The following is a 22,385-nucleotide window of genomic DNA, read 5'->3' as shown; positions in this document are numbered from 1 at the left end:
GAGACAGGAAGGTACACGTAATGTGAAATTCCCACACCAGAAAGTTCTTAAAAGGAAATGGCCTGTTATACAAAGTGATCCAGGAATGAGTGTGATATGAATAACCACAAAGAGAAAATGGAACCCATAAGAGTGGTGTCTCTCCCACTTTCTCTCTCTCTCTCTCTATCTCTTCGTCATGTGAGATTTCTGCCCTTGTTCAAAAATCACCCACATCCTCCCTACTTTTTAAGCCACAATCTTTCCTGAGCTTTTGAAGTGATAGGTAATTTGGAGTGGTTAGAATGGCACAGTTAATGTGATGTACTAACATCTAACAACCAACATTAGTGTACAGCATGGATTGTCAAGTTGTTTTTATCAGAACCATATTGCAGATGGCCACCCATCTGCAATATACATAGACATTTATAGATTATCTGTGCCATCTGTCCCATCACACATTTAGTAAAAAGATGCCAGTTGCCTACCTTTTCCTTCTCATTCCCATCAACTACACATGCCTAGATGTCACAATTCATTGAAGACAATGCCAGCTTTTCCGACTTCCAAACAGTATTCCATCCAGGAAGAGGCACAGAACTGACCCTAATCTCCATCTGCGACGAAGACCTTAAAAACATGGTAGACCAGAACTGACCTGCTGCCCATCTTCTCTTGGACCTTTCGGCAGCCTTTGACACAGAAGATCATGACACACTAATCCAAAGACTTGAGGAAGCAGGAAAAGAGGGTGCAGCTCTCACTTCTATTGCATTCTTCCTACATAAAAGGTCAAATATTAAGCATACTTCTCCAGTCTATTCTACTATACCATACAGCATTAAAACATCAGCCCCTCAATGCTCAATCTTCTTGTCATTGCTATGCAAAATCTATATGACACCTTTACCAGATTTGAGCAATGGTTTTGCCTTCTCCTGCTATACCCATGCAGATGACACTCACATACTTCTAAATTGTAAAAACCAAAGGACATTGGAACATCAAAAATCTTCAGTTGCCTTTGGACCGTTGACTAACAGATGACATGGAGCCACCTCAAATTGAACGCCACCAAAAACAGAAATACTTGCATTTGGCGACTCGAAAACCTATGACCTTCTCAGCACCTGGCCTGACAATCTAGGACTACCACCTAAAACATCTAAGGGGGGCAAGAAACCTCAGAATAACCATGGACGCAAAGCTGTCAATTAATGCACATGTGTATAAGGTGGCCAAATCAAGCTTTCTCACAATGACCACGCCTAGGATTCCCTCACAAGGTTCATGCTGCCATCTTCCTTGTCCTAACAGAACTGCATTATGCCAATGGTCTGCATCACAGCTCACCTTTAACAACTATGAGAAGATTGCAGAGAATTCACAAAGCTGCTGCTAGACTCCTCCTGCATGTAAAGCCACAAAAACACATCTTCCCTGGCTTGAGGGCCCTACACTTTTTACCATTTGCCAGAAGACGCACCTTCAAACTGCTCTGTATCACACACATAGCAATACATAGCAAACACCACTTTTCATCAGGAAGAAAATCAATAAATTCAAACAACTAAAGAACTTACGCTCAAGGATGCTCCCTGCCTCCAGATTCCTGCATACAAGAAAAAAACATGGGTGGAACATCTTTTTCTGTTCAAGCAGCCAAACTATGGAACTCACTGCCCATACACATAAGCTCCACTGACAACCATATTAGCTTAAAAAGATTAGTCAAGAGCTGGCTCTACCCCACATAACAAACATACTCACAACACAACAGTGTACCAGAACAATATAATCTGACATGACAAACTATACTTCTCACAGTATAAAGATGAAGCTGTTGTTATACATGTGTCATTATACGATTCTTCCTGTTAAATGCAAATACATTTATATAAGGGAAATTGTATATTACACCACAAGATACATGTGTATATCAGACAATGTCATAATGGCTGCTTCTATGTACATTTAAGGGCATATATAGAGGACTTTATGCTTGCTACTAAAATGTTATGACATTTTATGGGGGGAAAATTGCATATTTCCCCACAAAATAAATGTGCACGTCAGACCATGTAAATATTGCTGCTTGTGTGCACATATAGATATTTATACAGAGGGGTTTTTGCAAGCCAATAAAGTCTTACCAAGTGTCACATGAATATATGTATGTATACATTAATTTCTGTCTTATTTATTATAAAAAATGTAATCCTCCTTTTAATCTCCGTCCTATCACTCCTCTCTCTGACTCATCCAAACTTTTTTGACTACTATTAAGCCCCAAACATCCTTCTCATACTTTGCCCTCCATTTTTAGCCATATCGCCCAACTAACAGTCACACGCAACCACTACTTACAAATACAACGTATTACTTCTCCTTCTAAATCCATTCTCATCCCTCTGTCTCTATTCTGCCCTCGACTAAACACACAAGAAATCAAGAGCACAACCCTCGCACAACAAATGCATAAAGAAAAATATACTAATCTACTATCAACTTCTAATCTTGGGTTCTGGAGTATTGTGCTACTTACTTACTGCAAAGTGCTTTAATGCCCTGCCAAGGGTCGTTAGCATTATATAAATACAATTTACAAGTACAATAACAGTTGGGAATGTACATGGTTTATGCTGCTGCACAGAGGCCATCTGTTTATGGTTGTGAGTATGTATTTGTATTTGTAGTCCTCTCACAGAGAATAGATTAACAGATAAATACAGCTGGGCTCATAGTAAGCTATGTACACTATTGACTTCCTGTGATTTACCATAAAAAACAGAGAGACCCTCATTAAAAGCAGCCCATTTAATTGCAATATGTACAGTAACTGTTCTTACTTATAAAATCCTATATTTACCTGGGACTTGTGAAGTGTGGGTTTACATACCTTTAAAGGTTATTCAATGAAAGCACCCAAACTGTAAGGTATATTTTCCAGTATTACCACTGAGGGTTCTGGTGACATCAAGGATCACAGGGCTGAAGGCAGAGTGTTTCATAAGTGTCGCCATACCCCTGGATGGCAAATTAGGACAATGTTATATGTTACCCATTATCCATATTACATTGCCAATTTTATATAACATATTTATTGGAAACAGCGAAAAACTGAATTATAATGCTTCCTTATCTGCAGTAAAAAGGAGAACAATAATAATTCAGTTAAGAATGTAGAATTTTAGAAAAAACCTCATTTTCATTGAAAAAGGATCATGTGCAAGGGCACACCAAATATATCTGTACACAGTGATCCTCGTGCGGGATTCATCTTTCAATGAACGCTTCTTGCAGAGCAGTGTAAGCCACTAGACTGCTTCAGACAATGTAATTGTTGCCGACAGAGCAGGCGCAATATTTCATGTTTAGACACACACTCCCTGGGGAGATTCCATCCACTCTCGGCCTTCACAGTGGTGAGCAGAGGTCGTGCTCCTGCTCACACAGAGGAATCCCTCACATCTACCTCCAGGATAATAGTATCTAAGTAGCTCATGTCTTGCAATGCATGCAAAAATGAGATTTTGTGGCACCATCATGCAACAATAAAACTCAACTGCCTATTCATGTTTTAGTTATTGGGTGCTAGTAAACTGGTTAAGCACTTAGAACTACCATACTCCCGCTGAGTACACGTTTTAACGCGTTGTGCAATATCCGTCTTGCTCACGCTTTTCCAGTTTTTTACGTCATCAGTCTATAAACGCAATTTTCAATATGACGTAGATGAAAAAAGGTTTTGCTTTATTGTACCGTACCACAAGTAAATAAGGCCCCTTTAACAGAGGCACCATTGATGACCGGCCTGGTGTGCCTCAGAAACGCACTCTCTGTACTGAAGCGAATACAGACTTATGGCACCCAACTAAGACATGAGAATGCCATTGCCCAGGTGTAATGGCGAATCACATTAATTACCTTTTCTCCACTACCGGAAGTTAGTTAAATAATTTTGCTGAATTCGACAAAAAGATGTGAAGAATTGCAACTAGCTCAAATATATTCACACCTATAGCTGCGATCACCCACAGATGGTTAAAACTAATGACTGTTAAGATATACAAGTGATGTGCATGGAACATCCTTCACAAATAACCATGGTCTCCCATCTATATGTAATCACCGTTTTGGTTATGTTATGTTGTAAATATTAATATGACGCACATTCTGCCATTATTGTCTTAGAATGTGGGGCCACTTTATGAGGCCTTTTCTTTGGCCCTGTATGAAGGTAACTAAACTGCTTCAACTTAGCAACAGCATCTCTGCTTCAGAGGTGTGATCATTCAATGGTCTTTGGCTTCTGTATGCAGTGATTAATGTGTAAGAAAAACTTTGTGTCTCCCCCTGGAGACGGCAGGTGCCTTAAGGGGTTAAGACATATATGCATGCTTCACTGGAATCCTCAGGTGCCTAAAAATATACAGCAAATCTAGTGTGCCCCCTAAAGAGAGAAGGTGCCTCAAAGCGAATGATAAATCTGTGTGTGTCCCAAAAGGAAATGCAGGTGCCTCAGGGTGCACAACAAATCTGTGTGTGCAACATTTGAGAGGGCAAGTCAAGGCGTAAGAAAAATGTGTTTGTGCCCCACTGGAGAGGGTAGGTTCCTAAAGGAGTTATACAAATCTGTATGTGCTGCAGTGCAGAGGACAGGTGCCTCATGGCGTATGGCAAATCTGTTTGTGCACCACTGGAGAAGGTAGGTGCCTCAAAGCGTCAATTAGATATGTGTGTGCACCACTGGTGAGGGCAGGTGTCTAAAGGCATTAAACAAATCTGTGTGTGCACCACTGGAGAGGGAAGATGCCTCAAGGTGTATGACAAATGTGTGTGTGCCCAACTAGAGGGGGCATGTGCCTCAAGACATAGGGCAAATCGGTGTGTGGTCAACTGGAGTGGGCAGGTGCCTCAATGTGGTAGACAAATCTGTGCGTCCCAATAAGCGGGGCTGATGCTCATTCGAGCAGGGTAGGCCTTCCCTCTAGCATGACTGGCACACATTACAAGGGAGACGCTAATCACCGTGCTTCAATGTGGGCCTCGAAGGCCATCAAGAGTGGCCTGAAGTCGAAGCCCAAACTAGACGGCCCAGTACGCCGGCTGGCTTCAGACAGGCTCCTTCCGCCCCGTAATTCATACGGGCGGCAGGTTACGCTATCTGGATTACGATGCATGGTTTTCAGCAGGGTTTACATGCCGGCCTTTCCGACATGGAATTCATGTTGGAAAGCACTGTTTGGGGGGCCCTAGTAGGGCCCCTTTTTCCTTGCGGCCTCTGGTTGGGGGCAGAGGGGGCACCCATGGTGCCCCCTGATAATCCCTGCACCTTGCGGCAGGCACCTGCTGTGCCTCCCATGGGATGCAGGGATTAACACAATCTCCCATTTCTCTATGGGAGATCGTGTTACGGCTGTAAACAGGGCCGTAACACAAGCTCCCATAGAGAAATGAGAAAAAGCGACTGCATCACGTTGATAGTTTAAGTTTGATAGTTTAACTTTATAATCAATAACTCTTGGTGAGCCACTTCTGTCCAAAGACTTTACCATAGCTGCATGATTCTACTATAATAAATTGGAGGAAATGCTTTCCTTATAATCTCCAATCGTTTTTTCTTATTACAGTATGATTATGAATTCAGAATAAACCAGTAATAAGAAAATTGTGCCACTAAACATAAGTAATAGTTTATTAAATGCAAGAAGGGGAATGAAAGCACCCCATCTTTTTTGGGGGGGGGGGTGTTAAGATCATGGAGCTCGTTCTTTTCTGAGAGATCTCCACACTTATTTCTTTTACTGTTATGTTTATCGAAAATTTCAGTCAGCTGTCTCCAAACTTTTCAACAGGCATCTGTTTAGCTTGCTTTTAAAGAATACATTGCCCATTCAGCGCAGATCAATAGAAATGAAGTTACTTCATATTTATAAGGTGATGGTGTGGTTGTGATAGCACTACTTGTGATGCATTTACTGAAAGCTTCTTTTCTGTATTTAACTAAACAATGTTTGCAATAAACTTACATTCTGCACTCTTTGTTTTAGAGTTTTGAATATGGTACATTCTCATTACAATGTTAAAGGTTTGTGGTAGGTTTAGATTTTCACACTTTTTTATGTGCATTGTAGATATTCTTCTTAGGGACTGATTATGAGTTGCACGGTGCTGGCTGGCGGGGAGGTTAATCTGAATGCAAAGTTTGCATTACCATGTGTAACACTGCACCAACATCGTGCCATTATAAGGTAAAAACTGTGGAACGAGAAGCTACTTTGTTGGATCTGATTTAATGGCCCTAAAACTACAAGGAAGTCCCAATTGTGTGGGGATTAATTTCTAAATGTGTACATGCTCTAAGCAGGCGGTAAATAAGTGCTGTGAATTCTGTGTGGAGTGAAGAGGGGAGGGAACGGGGAAGCTAAGTTCTTGCGGGGGGAGGGGGCAGGGACATTGTTGTCTCCCCCAGCTAAGGGGAAAAACTGAGAAAGAGGTCTGGCAGGTGCTGCAGCTAAAGCTTCAAGCAATGTTTACCTGTCGGACTTACCACCCAGTAAGATCTCTCAGGTGTTCCAAGACGAGGGACCCTTGAGTGCGGAAACAGCAGCCCACTCAAACTCAAGTAGAATGCAGCTCTGTACTGTTATCTCCCATCTGTCTTACTCATAATCAGGGCCTAACTTTTCCATGTATAATCCCATAAATGCAGCATAGCTATTGATATATTGAATTACCACGAGCATGGCTTTGCACTCACCTATGCAGAACATATGCTTAGATGGCATGTGGTCTGTAGGGCTAACTGATACAATAATTGGCTAATAAGTTGATATTTTACAAATCTATTCTGAGATAAGAAAGTTAAGTAATCAATAACTATTTTAAAAGGCGCATTTTCTTTGGGTTGGATTGCCTAACCCCAAAATAGGTTTCTGTTTCAGCCAGGTTCTTAGATGTATGATGGTCACAGGAGTAGGGTCAGCTCCCCACATATGCCTCAAAATATCAAACGGTTTGGCCAAACGTCTATTGAAGTTGCTGGCCAAACGTCCATAGTTAAGTGTCAACATATTTCTGCATGCAATTGTGGTGTTGTCAGAAAATCTAAAGGTTCACAAATGAATCAATCAAATACACATTTTCTCCAATGTTCATCAGTCTAACCCTTGCGCCTCTATTTATTAACACACACTCTACTCCATCAGAACGGTAAAGATCGCAATTTTAATCTTTAACAATATCATGCTCTAACTCATCCTATCCTGGTCTGTTAGTTGAACTATTTGGTTAATTTATAGTATATCTGCATTACTAAAGAAAATTTGGCATTTACATCAGCCTTGGTTGTGATCACTAAAAAAACATAAGACAAATGGCGTTTTAAATTTGAGTCTAAGCTACTAACTTACTGATTTGCTATTTATTGGATGGGATTTTAAGCAAATTCTGCAGACTAACACTGAAATCGTCTGTAAAAATGTAACATGATTTTCAGAGAATGTCAAAATGTAATTTAAATATCTTTGTGAGATATTGTATCCTATTGTATGGATACAGCATTATCTCAATAACATTTAACATCTATTCAAATGAGTTAGTTGAAGAAAAGTAAAGATAATTATGAAGTATTGTATAGTCAGGGCTCTTACAGCCAAGATCTCACTTGAAATGTTGAAGGAACCTCTGATCAAAATATGATTTTCTTTTCTTGCCTCAAAGGATTACTAATATGTATTCTTTTCAATACAAGCATTGGTTGGTGCCACATAACTGAGAATCTCCAGGTGAAATAACCAACGAAAGAATGTTACTAAAATGTATTCAGTTAGATATCTTGTGAGGACCTTGAAAATTAAAATAACAGATGTGTATTGCTACACAACTCAATGGTACTCATTTAATTGACCTCAGAAGGATGAAAGACGGAGTGGACCCGGCAGGATTTGAACCTGTGCCCATGAGGTTACACACAGCTCCCTACAGTGAACAAATAGGCCACTGAGCCACACCACCAGACCCAGCTAGAATGCTTGTTGCAGGAGATTGTTAGAGCTGTATGGCTAGACAAAGAGAACTGTGTTTTTCCTATACATTGGATGACCCTTTAAGTAGTAAGAAATAGGCGAGTGATACACAGTATGTCACTCACTTCCTACTTGGTACTTGGAGAACTCAAATTTGATTTATTATTATTAAAATCTGAATGGGAAACTTATTTTGAACAAGGCATAATCAGAAGCTGGTCTTGTGTGCACAAATTAAGATTGCTTCCAGTTACAGGAGGATTAGTTACAGGCCAGCACCAAGTGAAACAGAACCTTGAGGACTGCACCCGATTTGGTAAGCAAAACAATAACTCTCTCCGAATCTCTCTGGAGGGTGATATCCTAATATAGATATATGTGGCACCCAAAATCTAAAACTTCCAAATATATGACAATGTAAGGTATTTCAACAAGTATAAAACAGATAGAGGCCTTCACTTAAATACACCTACTCCCAATACTGAATGGGCAAGATACTTATAAGACATTGGCAAATTATATTGCAATCTTCTAAGCTAATGTGTGGTGTGCTTCGCAAAGAAATGCGTGTGTGTGTGGGTGTTTGTGTGTTTGCCTGTGCGTGTATATAAAAAGGGAGAGAGAGAGCTATTTTGCACTCCTTCAGAGATGCTTATCTCTGCCTGGTAGATAATACAAACACTTAGCACTTTCATTCTCCAAGTGTTGGTATCAATGATGATACTGTCATAAAAGTCTCCTATGAGGATGTCAGCACTGCCTAGTTTAACTTTCTTTTGCAGAAATGTTGCACTGTTTTGTGAATTGGAAGAAGACTACAAAACCTAAAAAGTTGATTGAACCCATTGAGCTGTATATGTTCTTTCACAACACACAGCATTACATAAAAGTAAACATAGCTGCAGAATACGATTTGACAGCAAAATGTCTTTATAAACATTACTGTGATCTTTGTATGGAAATCTGCTATTTAGTATGCGGTTTTGCCTACCCGATTGGAGCATATCATTAATCCATTTTATTTCAAATATCACCAAACCAACCATGTACACACCAGTACAAGTTGAATATACCAATTTTCAAACAGACAGGAAGAAAAAATAGAGCTGGGAGTTATTTAAACTGAGGTATCACTGCATCTCGATCTCAAATCATGGGCCAAGTCCTAGATTTTTACTTCTTCTGATGGCTGCTTGGCCATTTCAGTGGTTATCCCCATGAAGAGTTTAAATGTCTGCATGGTGTCTGTTTCCTGTTGGCATGAAAAGTAATCAATCCCATAGAAGTGTCTTTCGTACTGACCTATAATCTGGTACTGATTCATTCTCTACGGGTCACCCACATAATCAATGTCACATCTCCAGCACTTCATTACCCATTCCACAGTTACATCATACCAAACTCCACTCTTTATTGCTCATTACACCATGGCTGCAGTATGGCATTTTTGTTGGTACAGCGGGCAGACACTCACTAGATGCACCACAAATGTACTCAGTCGAATGGATAATCTACCCGAGTCTTACAGACTCTTTTTTATTTCGCTTTTCACATATTCTTTTACACTTTTCCTTTTATCATCATCCTCAATTTTGTACAGTACAATTATAACATGAAATTTTCAAAAAAGAACCTTAATTATTAATATAGGATAACATGGGATCTCACAGCATCCTCCTTCTGCCCAACTTCAATTTACCCATCACCCTCAAGGTTCATGAAAAACTGCAGCCTCTGTCCATTGTTATACCACGATACCACACTAATGACATACCCGCCCTGCTCCTGCCGTGGTCTAGGCAAAGTGTCACAGGCTATAGTGACAGAAAGAAAATGGCCCCACCCCTGGCTTCTGTTTCAATTATAAAATACAGCAATAGTCAGGGTTCAGTGGACCTCCCAGACTTTGGGCTACGCTGTCACTGCACCTGCTGCTCCAACATTGATCTTATTTCTCAATCTGATGAGATTAGGAGACAACAGGGGACTTCTAGATTCCTTCCTACTAGATTTGTTTTTGTCTTTCTGCCCTGTAACAGTCACATGAAAGGAAAAGGGCTCAGTGCCTGATGTGCAAAGATTCCATTTTGCAAAAAGTGATCATAAATTGTGCACTGACTTTTTAGCAAATGCATCCTGATTTTGCAAGCCAACCTATGTACTAAGAGGTCGGTTCAAGCAATACCAAATCGCAACAGGTTTTTAGAGTGTCCTGCCTAACTTGTATTAACTAGGCATGTCACAGCTTGGTGTCCCCTGTGATTGGCCAAGATGACTAGGATAATGGACTGCTAGTGACAGCAGACAACTATCCTTGTGATTGTTTTCCACAACGGTTAAATGTTTTTTTTGTTTTGTTTTTTAATCTGTCTGAGCTTCTTAAAGGAAAGCCAAGCTGCTTTAAAAAGAAAAAAAATTTAATTTTTCATTTTGAAAAGCTTCAGTGAGAGCACGCAGTGGTCCCATGGTGGTCCCCTAGACCACTGCCTACTCCCCCGAAACCTGCGATACTGAACCCCAAAGGGAGAGGGTCCACAGGGGTCCCCTCCACATTCAAAATTTGGAAGGTACTCCCTTAACATGCCCCCCAAAATACAATTTAGTATGTGTTTCTAAATCAATTTTGCGAGTTGAAAAAAGTTTTCTAAATTTCAAAATGAGGTTAGTACATGAGCAAATGTGATTTAGCTGTTGCAAGCCCAGTAATTTAGGAAGTGATTTGCAACAAGCAAATCACTTCCCTAAATACTTAGTGATACCCTAATGCCAAAACTTCAATGTGGATGCTGCTGGTTTTAGGCTGTGGTTTTGAGATCTTTACAAGATACACGAGTGATTGTATTTATATAGCGCTTCCTACCCCTGGGGAGGCGAGTCACGGGCTGGCACTGGATGCAAAACTGAATGTGTCCAGGGGCGGCCTTAGGCATGTGCAAGCTGTGCACTTGCACAGGGCCACCAAACCCCAGGGGCCACCATGCCAATATATATCCTTAATATAATAATCCTCTGAGGATGGATACATATTTGCGTGGCGGCCCCTGGCAGGGATTTGGCGGCCTCTGGCTCTGTTCCACTTCCAAACACCCACACCCCCCCTCTTCACTGGCTCCGCCCCGCCCTGACCCCCTCTTCCGGGGCCCCCTACCTACGCTCCCTGCCCAGGGCCGCCATGAGCCGCCTCTGATGTGTCAATGGCACCTGCAAAATAGTATGGATATCCGAGCGGTAGGATTACCAGATTACTCCAAATCACAGGGGCGCCACGGGCCAGATTTTCAAAGAGGCTGTTTAGAATAATCTGTCAGTGTGCAGTGAGTCACAGACTGTCCGGCTCATAAATATGAATGGGCCAAGAATCGACATAATGCCTTATTGCAGATGCTGGTATGGAGGCCCGCATGGTACAGTAAACCATCATCTGAGCACTCAAATGTGCATTGTGCAGGCACAAAGAGTGGCACATTGTGAGTGGCATCAGGAACAGAAAGCACCCATGGGTGGAACCCTTGCCGCTCCTAGAAATGTCCACAGACTGCTCATCCTGGTGTCTACTGCCAAGAACTGACAGCTTACACTTTGTGTGATGCTCAGCTTGCATCTTCTCAACTGTGTATTTCACTGGGAGTCTCACGAAGAGGAGAACAACCCCTCGCACCCGCTGCGACTCCCAAGGACTGACAATGTGTGCACTTAGGTATGGAGAGAAAATGAGATAAACTAGAGAAATGGCTGGTAGAAGCTACCTACCCTGTATGGGCCTGCCTAACAAAAAATAACTTGCATTGTGTGCCTTACTCCTGTAAGGAGTAAGCCATAAGTACTACAAGAGTAATTGATTACAAAACCTTATAGAACTGGAAATCTGAATGCGTGACGAGTAAACATTAGAGCGTGCTGGAGCAAGAGAAGTAAGGTCTCCAAAGCCACCAAACTGAGAGTGATGTTGCGGTTACTATGTTTAACCTGGTGAGATGGTCACCTGAAGGAAAGGATGCTGCGCTACTCCTGAGCGCCCTACTGGCCTCATGAGGCGTATTACTGGGTCCAGTACCGGAGGTCACGTATATCGAAGGGCAAAGATCACAGACAGTCCAGAGAGGGGCGGTCAGTGCGGTGCATGGTTCAAGCGGGGTGTCATATAAGGCGCTCAATAATGAATAGGATACACTGCAGAAGAGAAAAGTGTTGGCATGTCTAACTAAGTGCATACTACAGGAGGGGTGAAAGCCACAAGCAATGTTATAAAACGCCATTGGCAGCCAGGGTAGCAATGAATGGAGCAGCCTCACACCAGACAGGGTGGGGGGGGGGTGCACCTGAAAGGCTTACAGACCTGCACGAGCATTAAGTAAAGAAGTAAGAGTGGTACTTGGAGAATACTGCCTGATTCACAAACATTCTGCCGTAAGAGTGATCTAATTACTGCTGTCGTATTCCTGAATTCCAGGAGTACACTGGGAGTGCTCCTGGCTTACTCCATGCCTGCAGGAGTACTGCAAGAGTAAGTCACAGCAAAATCTAGGAATCAGGCCTCCCCTGTATGCTACAGGGATAAATGTTATCCAGAGAAATGGGCGCATCTCATGAGTGTCGAAATCTCTTTCGTCATCGATCGCCTTATCTTACGTCACAGCTCGCCTGCAGTTTTGCCGCGCTGTAGATATTTTATTGAGGAAGCGGAGGGAGACCGTTTGCTGAGGCGTAGATGAGAAATCATAGATCTGCACCACCCGAGGACATAATATGAAACTAGAGGGGCGACCCTGATCGGGCGTGTCGGCCTCCGCGCCGTGAGGGCTGCTGTGCGGCTCTATAGGAACCCTGGAGCAAGCACTCAGTGCATTTGGGAGATTGCCCGGAATGAGTAACACTACTAACATTTACAAGCAGCGTTTACATCATATTGACATTGACGGAAAATCCCCTATGCCCACGTAAGGCTTAACCCCTATGGAAAGAACTATATAAAAAGATTAAGTTGAACATTTGCCTTAGAACATAAGTGCATGAAGCCTCGCGTCGACGCGTCATCGCGGTTGGTTGTTTTGGACGTGCATTCTAGCGTAGCGCATCAGAAGCCACGCTGCATGTTGTAAGTATTTAAGCTGCTTTGCATACGCTTGCCTTCTCCCCACCCCCACTGTCCGCACTTTATTATAGAGAACACCTGAGTGTATTCACACAATGTGCTCATCTTAGTAATTAAAATGCTTAATGTACGAGAAAGACTCCGTAAAAGACAGAGGGGTGCGGAAAGCAAAACAGAGATACTTGGATGATGCACAGAAAGACTACGAGAAACAGAAATAAAGCCAAGCTGAGCCAGGGGAGTGGGGGGCGGAGATGAGACAGAGACAAGTACAGGGGGAGAAGATAAAGAATCATAAAACAAGCCATAGGGCCAGGGGTAAGGAGACAGGCAGGATGCGTGGATAACAAGATAGTGTGTGGGGGGGTAGGGATGAAGCGAGAGACACTCGGAGAGAGAAAGACAGGCAAAGACAGAGACGGACCAAGAGGGGAGGGAAGAGGTAGAAACCGAGAGATTGTAGATAGAATCAAAGACAGCTAGAGATTAGAGAAGGTTAGACAGAAGATATATACGATGTTGCAAAGAAACAGAGAAATATGTTTTAAACTTTACTGTTGATAAATAAATATCTTCAAACATCAAAAAGTGTATTCCCTTATTATTAAACCCTACCAGGCATGCAGAGATCGACTTCAGCACAATCACAGAAACTTAAACTACTTTTCGGTGTGCATGTGCGTGGGGCAGGTGAGTCGGTGTTCGGTACCGCCACGCGAACAAGCGCTGGGCGTCACTTACCGGCTTTGCAGGGATCTTTGTAGTCTATCGTCTCTGCCTTCTCCTCGTCGGCGGCATCGAACGAGTAGTCGAAATCAAGTCCATGGCAGGAGGAGAGCTTCCCACAGAGAGCCAAGCCTGCCAGGGACAGGGTGATCCAGGCAAGCATTCTCAGCAGAGGGGCTGCGGTGAGGCGTGCGGGACTGAGGCTGAGCCGGGACACTGAGGGGTGAGTGCGGGTCCAAGGCAGCGGCTACCTCCGAAGATGAAGCGGGGAAACAATAAACCGTGACTCTGGCGAGGGAACTCTGACCAGGGCTGGGCTGAGGCAGGGATACTGTGATGTGCGCGGGGTGCAGGATGGGTACTATTAGGTGTGTGGAGTGAACGCTGCAGGGCAGGGAATGCTTGCTGTGAGGTGGGCAGGTCTGGGGCTGTGATTCGTGCGAGGTGTAGGTAGGGGTCTCTTCCAAGGCTGACCCTCAAGGCTCACAGAGAGATGTGCAGGGCTGGGACTCCCTCTCAGTCTGGGGTGCTGTGAGGTATGGCGAGGCCGGGTCTCCCTCTGAGGCAGAGTCTAGAGGGGCTGGGGCAGGGACTCGTTGGAGGTTGAGACTCTGATGCCTAGCCGGTCGTGCTGTGAGATGTGCTGGGCTGAGCGGCGGTATCCCTCTGAGTCTAGAGCGAGCAGATCTGACGTGACAGCAGCTCCGTCTAAGGCTGGGCGAGGAGTTTCCCACTGTCCCTGGGGCAGGTACTCTCCTGACCAGCTATTTCTTCTTGGCTGTCAAGTCTTGGCTTGGATTGCCCGGGGTCTTCTGCACTTCCTGTAAGCTGACCGAATCCTCGGTATTATCCAGACTCTGCCCCGAGGGATGATGGGTGGGTGTCAGTCAGCTCGGGTAAAAACTTCCCCGTGCTAGTGCTCTGCGAGCAGGAGGCTGCCGAGCCCGACCTCCTCCTCCCCCGCCGCCTCCTCTCGGGCCGGGCTGCCAGGACACCGTCGGGGCCGCTGCTCCTTCATGCACACTGCGCTTTCCTTCCTTCCTGCCCCAGGGAGAGCCTTTTCCCGAGAGCTGCCTTGACGGAAAGTCTGAAATCTTATGAATGGTGACTTGGAAAAAAAAAAGAAAAAGCTTGCGGATACTATGCAGCTTTTGTGGGCATCTGCGTAAGCCCCGTGCGCTCTGGTGAAATCCTCCAGTACATCTGCGGTGCCAAGAGTGAGCTTTAGCAGCAAGGGACACAAAAAATCAATAACTCCTCCACGGAAACCAAAAATAAGCAGGAGATCAGGACACAGGAGAAAGCAGCTCAGGTCCTCCTCCGCCCCAGTCGCTGCTGCTAATTTACAAACAAAAAGCGGGGGAGCGCACACGAGTACACATGGGAGCTCTCTCCCGGGAGGCGTCAGCACCCTGCTTACTTATGCATGCAGCCGGGGTCAGGAGCCGGGCCTGTCTGATCTGGTCACCTGATAGCGTTCGGAGCACACACGCAGCGGGACCCTCCCCGGGGCAGAGCTCAGGGCTCCCGAGGTGACACTGAGAGGCGCTCACACGCGGCTGCTGCCTCTGAAGCCTGCGAAGCCGCTCGCTCCACGGGCTGCCTGTGAGCCGGCTGCTCTCTGCCAGCAGCGTGTGAGCGCTCACACGCTTTCAGAGTTTGTTTAAATACGTACTGCACAAGGAGGCCTTTGACTTTCTAGGTTCGCCAGAGGAATTTAGCAAAATCGGCCTACGAAGGCAGACAAATGACCGAGGCATAATTTTAGACCCCCAATAACCTGCAGTAACAGTTGGGAAACCACAGAAAAAAATGGATGCCCTCAGGTGGTCTGGTGCGTGAGTGCGTTGCTTGAAAAGTCTTGCTAAAAATGTCACATAAAGTTCATTAGGTTTTCTTTAAAGGTGAGGATTTGGAATCTCCCAAATACAACGCTATTTCTGTTCACTGGCCCCTGAGGTGAAATGTGCTGAAATAAATAATCGAGCGCAAAGCCTCCCGTAAAATAACATTTTCCACAGATGGGAACGTGTGTCTGCCGCTGCAGTGCGCGTCACAGCGCCTCCAGGTAAAGGTGGGTCTGTCCGTTCCCAGCCCCTTCCTTTGTCCTATTGTACAACCTGGCGGGAGAGGAGGCGGGCATGTTTCACCTAATACCCTCAGGGTGTCACAAGCAGCAGCAACATTTTACAGTTTTTGTTGCTATCTGCATGGGTCTATCGCCTCTTTCTTCTTGGTCTCGAGCTACCCATACATGTAGGGTTGAATTGGGATTAAAAACAGGCCTGGGCACGCTAAAAAAGGCCCATATTTGTATATTGCCTTTCCGCAAAACACTGCTTCGGCGACATTTTATAAAATAAAAAGAAGAGGGGCTAAAAAATGCATGGGATAGTTTAAACTGGTGAAACGCACCTGTAAACAAGTGAGCCCACTTTTGCTTAGGCCCCCTGTCCCCGCTCAATATGCATTATATATATGCTAAAACAAGCATTTACAATGCAATGGTTTTGCCTTTGTTAAAGTTAGAGCTATTGGCATTGCTCTTGACATTATTTTTATTTATGTTTTTTTAAAAAACATAAATAAATGGCATTGTCATTTACAATGCAACTAGCTTTATCTCTCGCAAATGACACACACAAACACCCACAGAGAGCCCCCCCACACACACACAGAGCCCCCCCCCACACACACACACACACAGCCCCCCACACACACACCCACACAGAGCCCCTCACACACACAGCCACACAAAGTCCCCCCACACACCCACACAGAGCCCTCCACACACACCACACAGAGCCCCCCACACACTGCGACCCCCCCGTAAACACTGCAAGCCCTACACACTGCGAGTTCCCCCACACACTGCGACCCCCATTTCAATAGATGTGTGATGCTTACCTGGTACTAAATTGGTCCCTGCATGGCTGAAAGGTTGAAATGGTGTAGGAGGCAAGGGGACAAATGTGAGCATGGAGAGAAAGGAGTATAAGTTTGAGATTAGTGACTGGGTGAAAATAAAATCAGGAAGGACACAGGGTGGCCTTTTCAAATTAGATGGTCTATTTCAGGTAGAAAATGTCAGTAGGTTCTTTGTGTTCTTGAGGGGGGATAGGTCCAACCGGCACCATAATCGGACGTTTATTGTTTATACCCATTCACAACAGGCAACTAGGCAGGATGGTCGTCTCAGAGCCCAATCAGCAGTGAAGCAACAAGGTCCCTAAACCTCCGTAAAAGCATGTGTAACACTGAGGGGCCCTCCTCACCACACACAGGGCTTGATAGAACTTAATTAGTTCCATACTGACAATTATTGCCAGACCAAAAATGTGTTTAAAACAGTAACATACACACTTGATATCTAGGAGAGCTCACCGTGTAGCACTGCAGACCCCAATTTTACCCCCATTTTTGCCTGCACACCCTAAAAAAGACCACATACAACATGTATACACTTTACGCGTTTAATAGCAGTTGACTAGGAAGTTCAGAAAGCTTTTTACAAGCGAGTAGTCCGCCTGCTCACGTTTTTTCTGGGTTTTCCGCTGCTCGAGTTCGCATTTTTAACATGAAAAGCAAAAGGAAAAACACAAACAGACTCGATGGGCTACTCAACCTATCTAATAATATACAACCGGATATTTGCGTGTCTAAAGTTAAAAAATGGGTTTTGGCAACTTCCAACTGAGCGTTGAAGGGACTGACTGAGAAATGTGTGTCTCCGAGGCAGGGTGACAGTGTAAACAAGCATTTACAATGCAATGGTCTCGGCAATATTAAAGGTAGAGCTATTGGCATTGCTCATGAAATTTTTTGGGGGGTGTTTTTTTTTAAAAAATCATAAATAAATGGCACTGTCATTTACAATGCCAATAGCTTAATCGCTCGCAAATGCATGACCTATTGCATTTTACACCCACACAGAGCCACACAAGCAAAGCCACCCACACACACATAGAGTCACCCACACAATCTGCACTCTGCACTCTGAATCTGCATTCTGCACTCTGAATCTGCACTCTGCACTCCGAATCTGCACTCTGCACTCTGAATCTGCACTCTGAATCTGAATCTGCACTCTGCACTCTGAATCTGCACTCTGCACTCTGAATCTGCACTCTGCACTCTGAATCTGCACTCTGAATCTGCACTCTGCACTCTGAATCTGCACTCTGCACTCTGAATCTGCACTCTGAATCTGCACTCTGCACTCTGAATCTGCACTCTGCACTCTGAATCTGCACTCTGAATCTGCACTCTGCACTCTGAATCTGCACTCTGCACTCTGAATCTGCACTCTGAATCTGCACTCTGAATCTGCACTCTGAATCTGAACTCTGAATCTGCACTCTGAATCTGCACTCTGAATCTGCACTCTGAATCTGCACTCTGCACTCTGAATCTGCACTCTGCACTCTGAATCTGCACTCTGCACTCTGCACTCTGCACTCTGAATCTGCACTCTGAATCTGCACTCTGAATCTGCACTCTGCACTCTGAATCTGCACTCTGAATCTGCACTCTGAATCTGCACTCTGAATCTGCACTCTGCACTCTGAATCTGCACTCTGCACTCTGAATCTGCACTCTGCACTCTGCACTCTGAATCTGCACTCTGCACTCTGAATCTGCACTCTGCACTCTGAATCGGCACTCTGAATCGGCACTCTAAATCTGCACTCTGAATCTGCACTCTGAATCTGCACTCTGCACTCTGCACTCTGAATCTGCACTCTGAATCTGCACTCTGCACTCTGAATCTGCACTCTGCACTCTGAATCTGCACTCTGCACTCTGAATCTGCACTCTGAATCTGAATCTGCACTCTGAATATGCACTCTGCACTCTGAATCTGCACTCTGCACTCTGAATCTGCACTCTGCACTCTGAATCTGCACTCTGAATCTGCACTCTGCACTCTGAATCTGCACTCTGCACTCTGAATCTGCACTCTGAATCTGCACTCTGCACTCTGAACCTGCACTCTGCACTCTGAATCTGCACTCTGCACTCTGAATCTGCACTCTGAATCTGCACTCTGAATCTGCACTCTGAATCTGCACTCTGCACTCTGAATCTGCACTCTGCACTCTGAATCTGCACTCTGCACTCTGCACTCTGAATCTGCACTCTGAATCTGCACTCTGAATCTGCACTCTGAATCTGCACTCTGCACTCTGAATCTGCACTCTGAATCTGCACTCTGAATCTGCACTCTGCACTCTGAATCTGCACTCTGAATCTGCACTCTGCACTCTGCACTCTGAATCTGCACTCTGCACTCTGAATCTGCACTCTGCACTCTGAATCGGCACTCTGAATCGGCACTCTAAATCTGCACTCTGAATCTGCACTCTGAATCTGCACTCTGAATCTGCACTCTGAATCTGCACTCTGCACTCTGAATCTGCACTCTGAATCTGCACTCTGAATCTGCACTCTGCACTCTGAATCTGCACTCTGCACTCTGAATCTGCACTCTGAATCTGCACTCTGCACTCTGAATCTGCACTCTGAATCTGCACTCTGCACTCTGCACTCTGAATCTGCACTCTGCACTCTGAATCTGCACTCTGCACTCTGAATCTGCACTCTGAATCTGCACTCTGCACTCTGAATCTGCACTCTGAATCTGCACTCTGAATCTGCACTCTGCACTCTGAATCTGCACTCTGAATCTGCACTCTGCACTCTGAATCTGCACTATGAATCTGCACTCTGCACTCTGAATCTGCACTCTGAATCTGCACTCTGCACTCTGAATCTGCACTCTGCACTCTGAATCGGCACTCTGAATCGGCACTCTAAATCTGCACTCTGAATCTGCACTCTGAATCTGCACTCTGAATCTGCACTCTGCACTCTGAATCTGCACTCTGAATCTGCACTCTGCACTCTGAATCTGCACTCTGCACTCTGAATCTGCACTCTGAATCTGCACTCTGCACTCTGAATCTGCACTCTGCACTCTGAATCTGCACTCTGAATCTGCACTCTGCACTCTGAATCTGCACTCTGCACTCTGAATCTGCACTCTGAATCTGCACTCTGAATCTGCACTCTGAATCTGAACTCTGAATCTGCACTCTGAATCTGCACTCTGAATCTGCACTCTGAATCTGCACTCTGCACTCTGAATCTGCACTCTGCACTCTGAATCTGCACTCTGCACTCTGCACTCTGCACTCTGCACTCTGAATCTGCACTCTGAATCTGCACTCTGAATCTGCACTCTGCACTCTGAATCTGCACTCTGAATCTGCACTCTGAATCTGCACTCTGAATCTGCACTCTGCACTCTGAATCTGCACTCTGCACTCTGAATCTGCACTCTGCACTCTGCACTTTGAATCTGCACTCTGCACTCTGAATCTGCACTCTGCACTCTGAATCGGCACTCTGAATCGGCACTCTAAATCTGCACTCTGAATCTGCACTCTGAATCTGCACTCTGCACTCTGCACTCTGAATCTGCACTCTGAATCTGCACTCTGAATCTGCACTCTGCACTCTGAATCTGCACTCTGCACTCTGAATCTGCACTCTGCACTCTGAATCTGCACTCTGAATCTGAATCTGCACTCTGAATCTGCACTCTGCACTCTGAATCTGCACTCTGCACTCTGAATCTGCACTCTGAATCTGCACTCTGCACTCTGAATCTGCACTCTGCACTCTGAATCTGCACTCTGAATCTGCACTCTGCACTCTGAATCTGCACTCTGCACTCTGAATCTGCACTCTGCACTCTGAATCTGCACTCTGAATCTGCACTCTGAATCTGCACTCTGAATCTGCACTCTGCACTCTGAATCTGCACTCTGCACTCTGAATCTGCACTCTGCACTCTGCACTCTGAATCTGCACTCTGAATCTGCACTCTGAATCTGCACTCTGAATCTGCACTCTGCACTCTGAATCTGCACTCTGAATCTGCACTCTGAATCTGCACTCTGCACTCTGAATCTGCACTCTGAATCTGCACTCTGCACTCTGCACTCTGAATCTGCACTCTGCACTCTGAATCTGCACTCTGCACTCTGAATCTGCACTCTGCACTCTGAATCGGCACTCTGAATCGGCACTCTAAATCTGCACTCTGAATCTGCACTCTGAATCTGCACTCTGAATCTGCACTCTGAATCTGCACTCTGCACTCTGAATCTGCACTCTGAATCTGCACTCTGAATCTGCACTCTGCACTCTGAATCTGCACTCTGCACTCTGAATCTGCACTCTGAATCTGCACTCTGAATCTGCACTCTGCACTCTGAATCTGCACTCTGAATCTGCACTCTGCACTCTGCACTCTGAATCTGCACTCTGCACTCTGAATCTGCACTCTGCACTCTGAATCTGCACTCTGAATCTGCACTCTGCACTCTGAATCTGCACTCTGAATCTGCACTCTGAATCTGCACTCTGCACTCTGAATCTGCACTCTGAATCTGCACTCTGCACTCTGAATCTGCACTATGAATCTGCACTCTGCACTCTGAATCTGCACTCTGAATCTGCACTCTGCACTCTGAATCTGCACTCTGCACTCTGAATCGGCACTCTGAATCGGCACTCTAAATCTGCACTCTGAATCTGCACTCTGAATCTGCACTCTGCACTCTGAATCTGCACTCTGAATCTGCACTCTGAATCTGCACTCTGCACTCTGAATCTGCACTCTGCACTCTGAATCTGCACTCTGAATCTGCACTCTGAATCTGCACTCTGAATCTGCACTCTGAATCTGCACTCTGCACTCTGAATCTGCACTCTGAATCTGCACTCTGCACTCTGCACTCTGAATCTGCACTCTGCACTCTGAATCTGCACTCTGCACTCTGAATCTGCACTCTGAATCTGCACTCTGCACTCTGAATCTGCACTCTGAATCTGCACTCTGAATCTGCACTCTGCACTCTGAATCTGCACTCTGAATCTGCACTCTGAATCTGCACTCTGAATCTGCACTCTGAATCTGCACTCTGAATCTGCACTCTGCACTCTGCACTCTGAATCTGCACTCTGCACTCTGACTCTGCACTCTGACTCTGCACTCTGAATCTGCACTCTGCACTCTGAATCTGCACTCTGAATCTGCACTCTGAATCTGCACTCTGCACTCTGAATCTGCACTCTGAATCTGCACTCTGAATCTGCACTCTGCACTCTGAATCTGCACTCTGAATCTGCACTCTGCACTCTGAATCTGCACTCTGAATCTGCACTCTGCACTCTGAATCTGCACTCTGCACTCTGAATCTGCACTCTGAATCTGCACTCTGCACTCTGAATCTGCACTCTGAATCTGCACTCTGAATCTGCACTCTGAATCTGCACTCTGAATCTGCACTCTGCACTCTGAATCTGCACTCTGCACTCTGAATCTGCACTCTGCACTCTGCACTCTGAATCTGCACTCTAAGGGCCCGATTCACAGAATGAACTTACTACTTTTGGCATTCACAGAATGCACTTACTACTTTTGGTATTCACAGAATCAACTTACTCATTTCGGTATTCACAGAAGTTAGGACTACTAACTTTAG

The 22,385-nt window shown here is 45.0% G+C and overlaps 1 protein-coding gene across 1 annotated transcript in view; it reads right to left on the bottom strand.

The window, feature by feature from the left end:
- TLL1 (tolloid like 1) overlaps window positions 1-15,437 on the bottom strand; it is a 390,413-nt gene extending 374,976 nt beyond the window's left edge. The window contains exon 1 of the mRNA XM_086962398.1: window positions 13,846-15,437. Within this exon, the coding sequence (XP_086818524.1) occupies window positions 13,846-13,993 (148 nt within the window). The 5' untranslated portion in view covers window positions 13,994-15,437. The remainder of the gene's footprint in view (window positions 1-13,845) is intronic.
- Window positions 15,438-22,385: the final 6,948 nt, after the last annotated feature.

This window comes from Lissotriton vulgaris, chromosome 3_1 (genome assembly GCF_964263255.1).
Source record: "Lissotriton vulgaris chromosome 3_1, aLisVul1.2, whole genome shotgun sequence".
In the NCBI taxonomy this organism is placed as follows: Eukaryota; Metazoa; Chordata; class Amphibia; order Caudata; family Salamandridae; genus Lissotriton; species Lissotriton vulgaris.
This window is presented reverse-complemented; position numbering and strand designations above follow the sequence as displayed.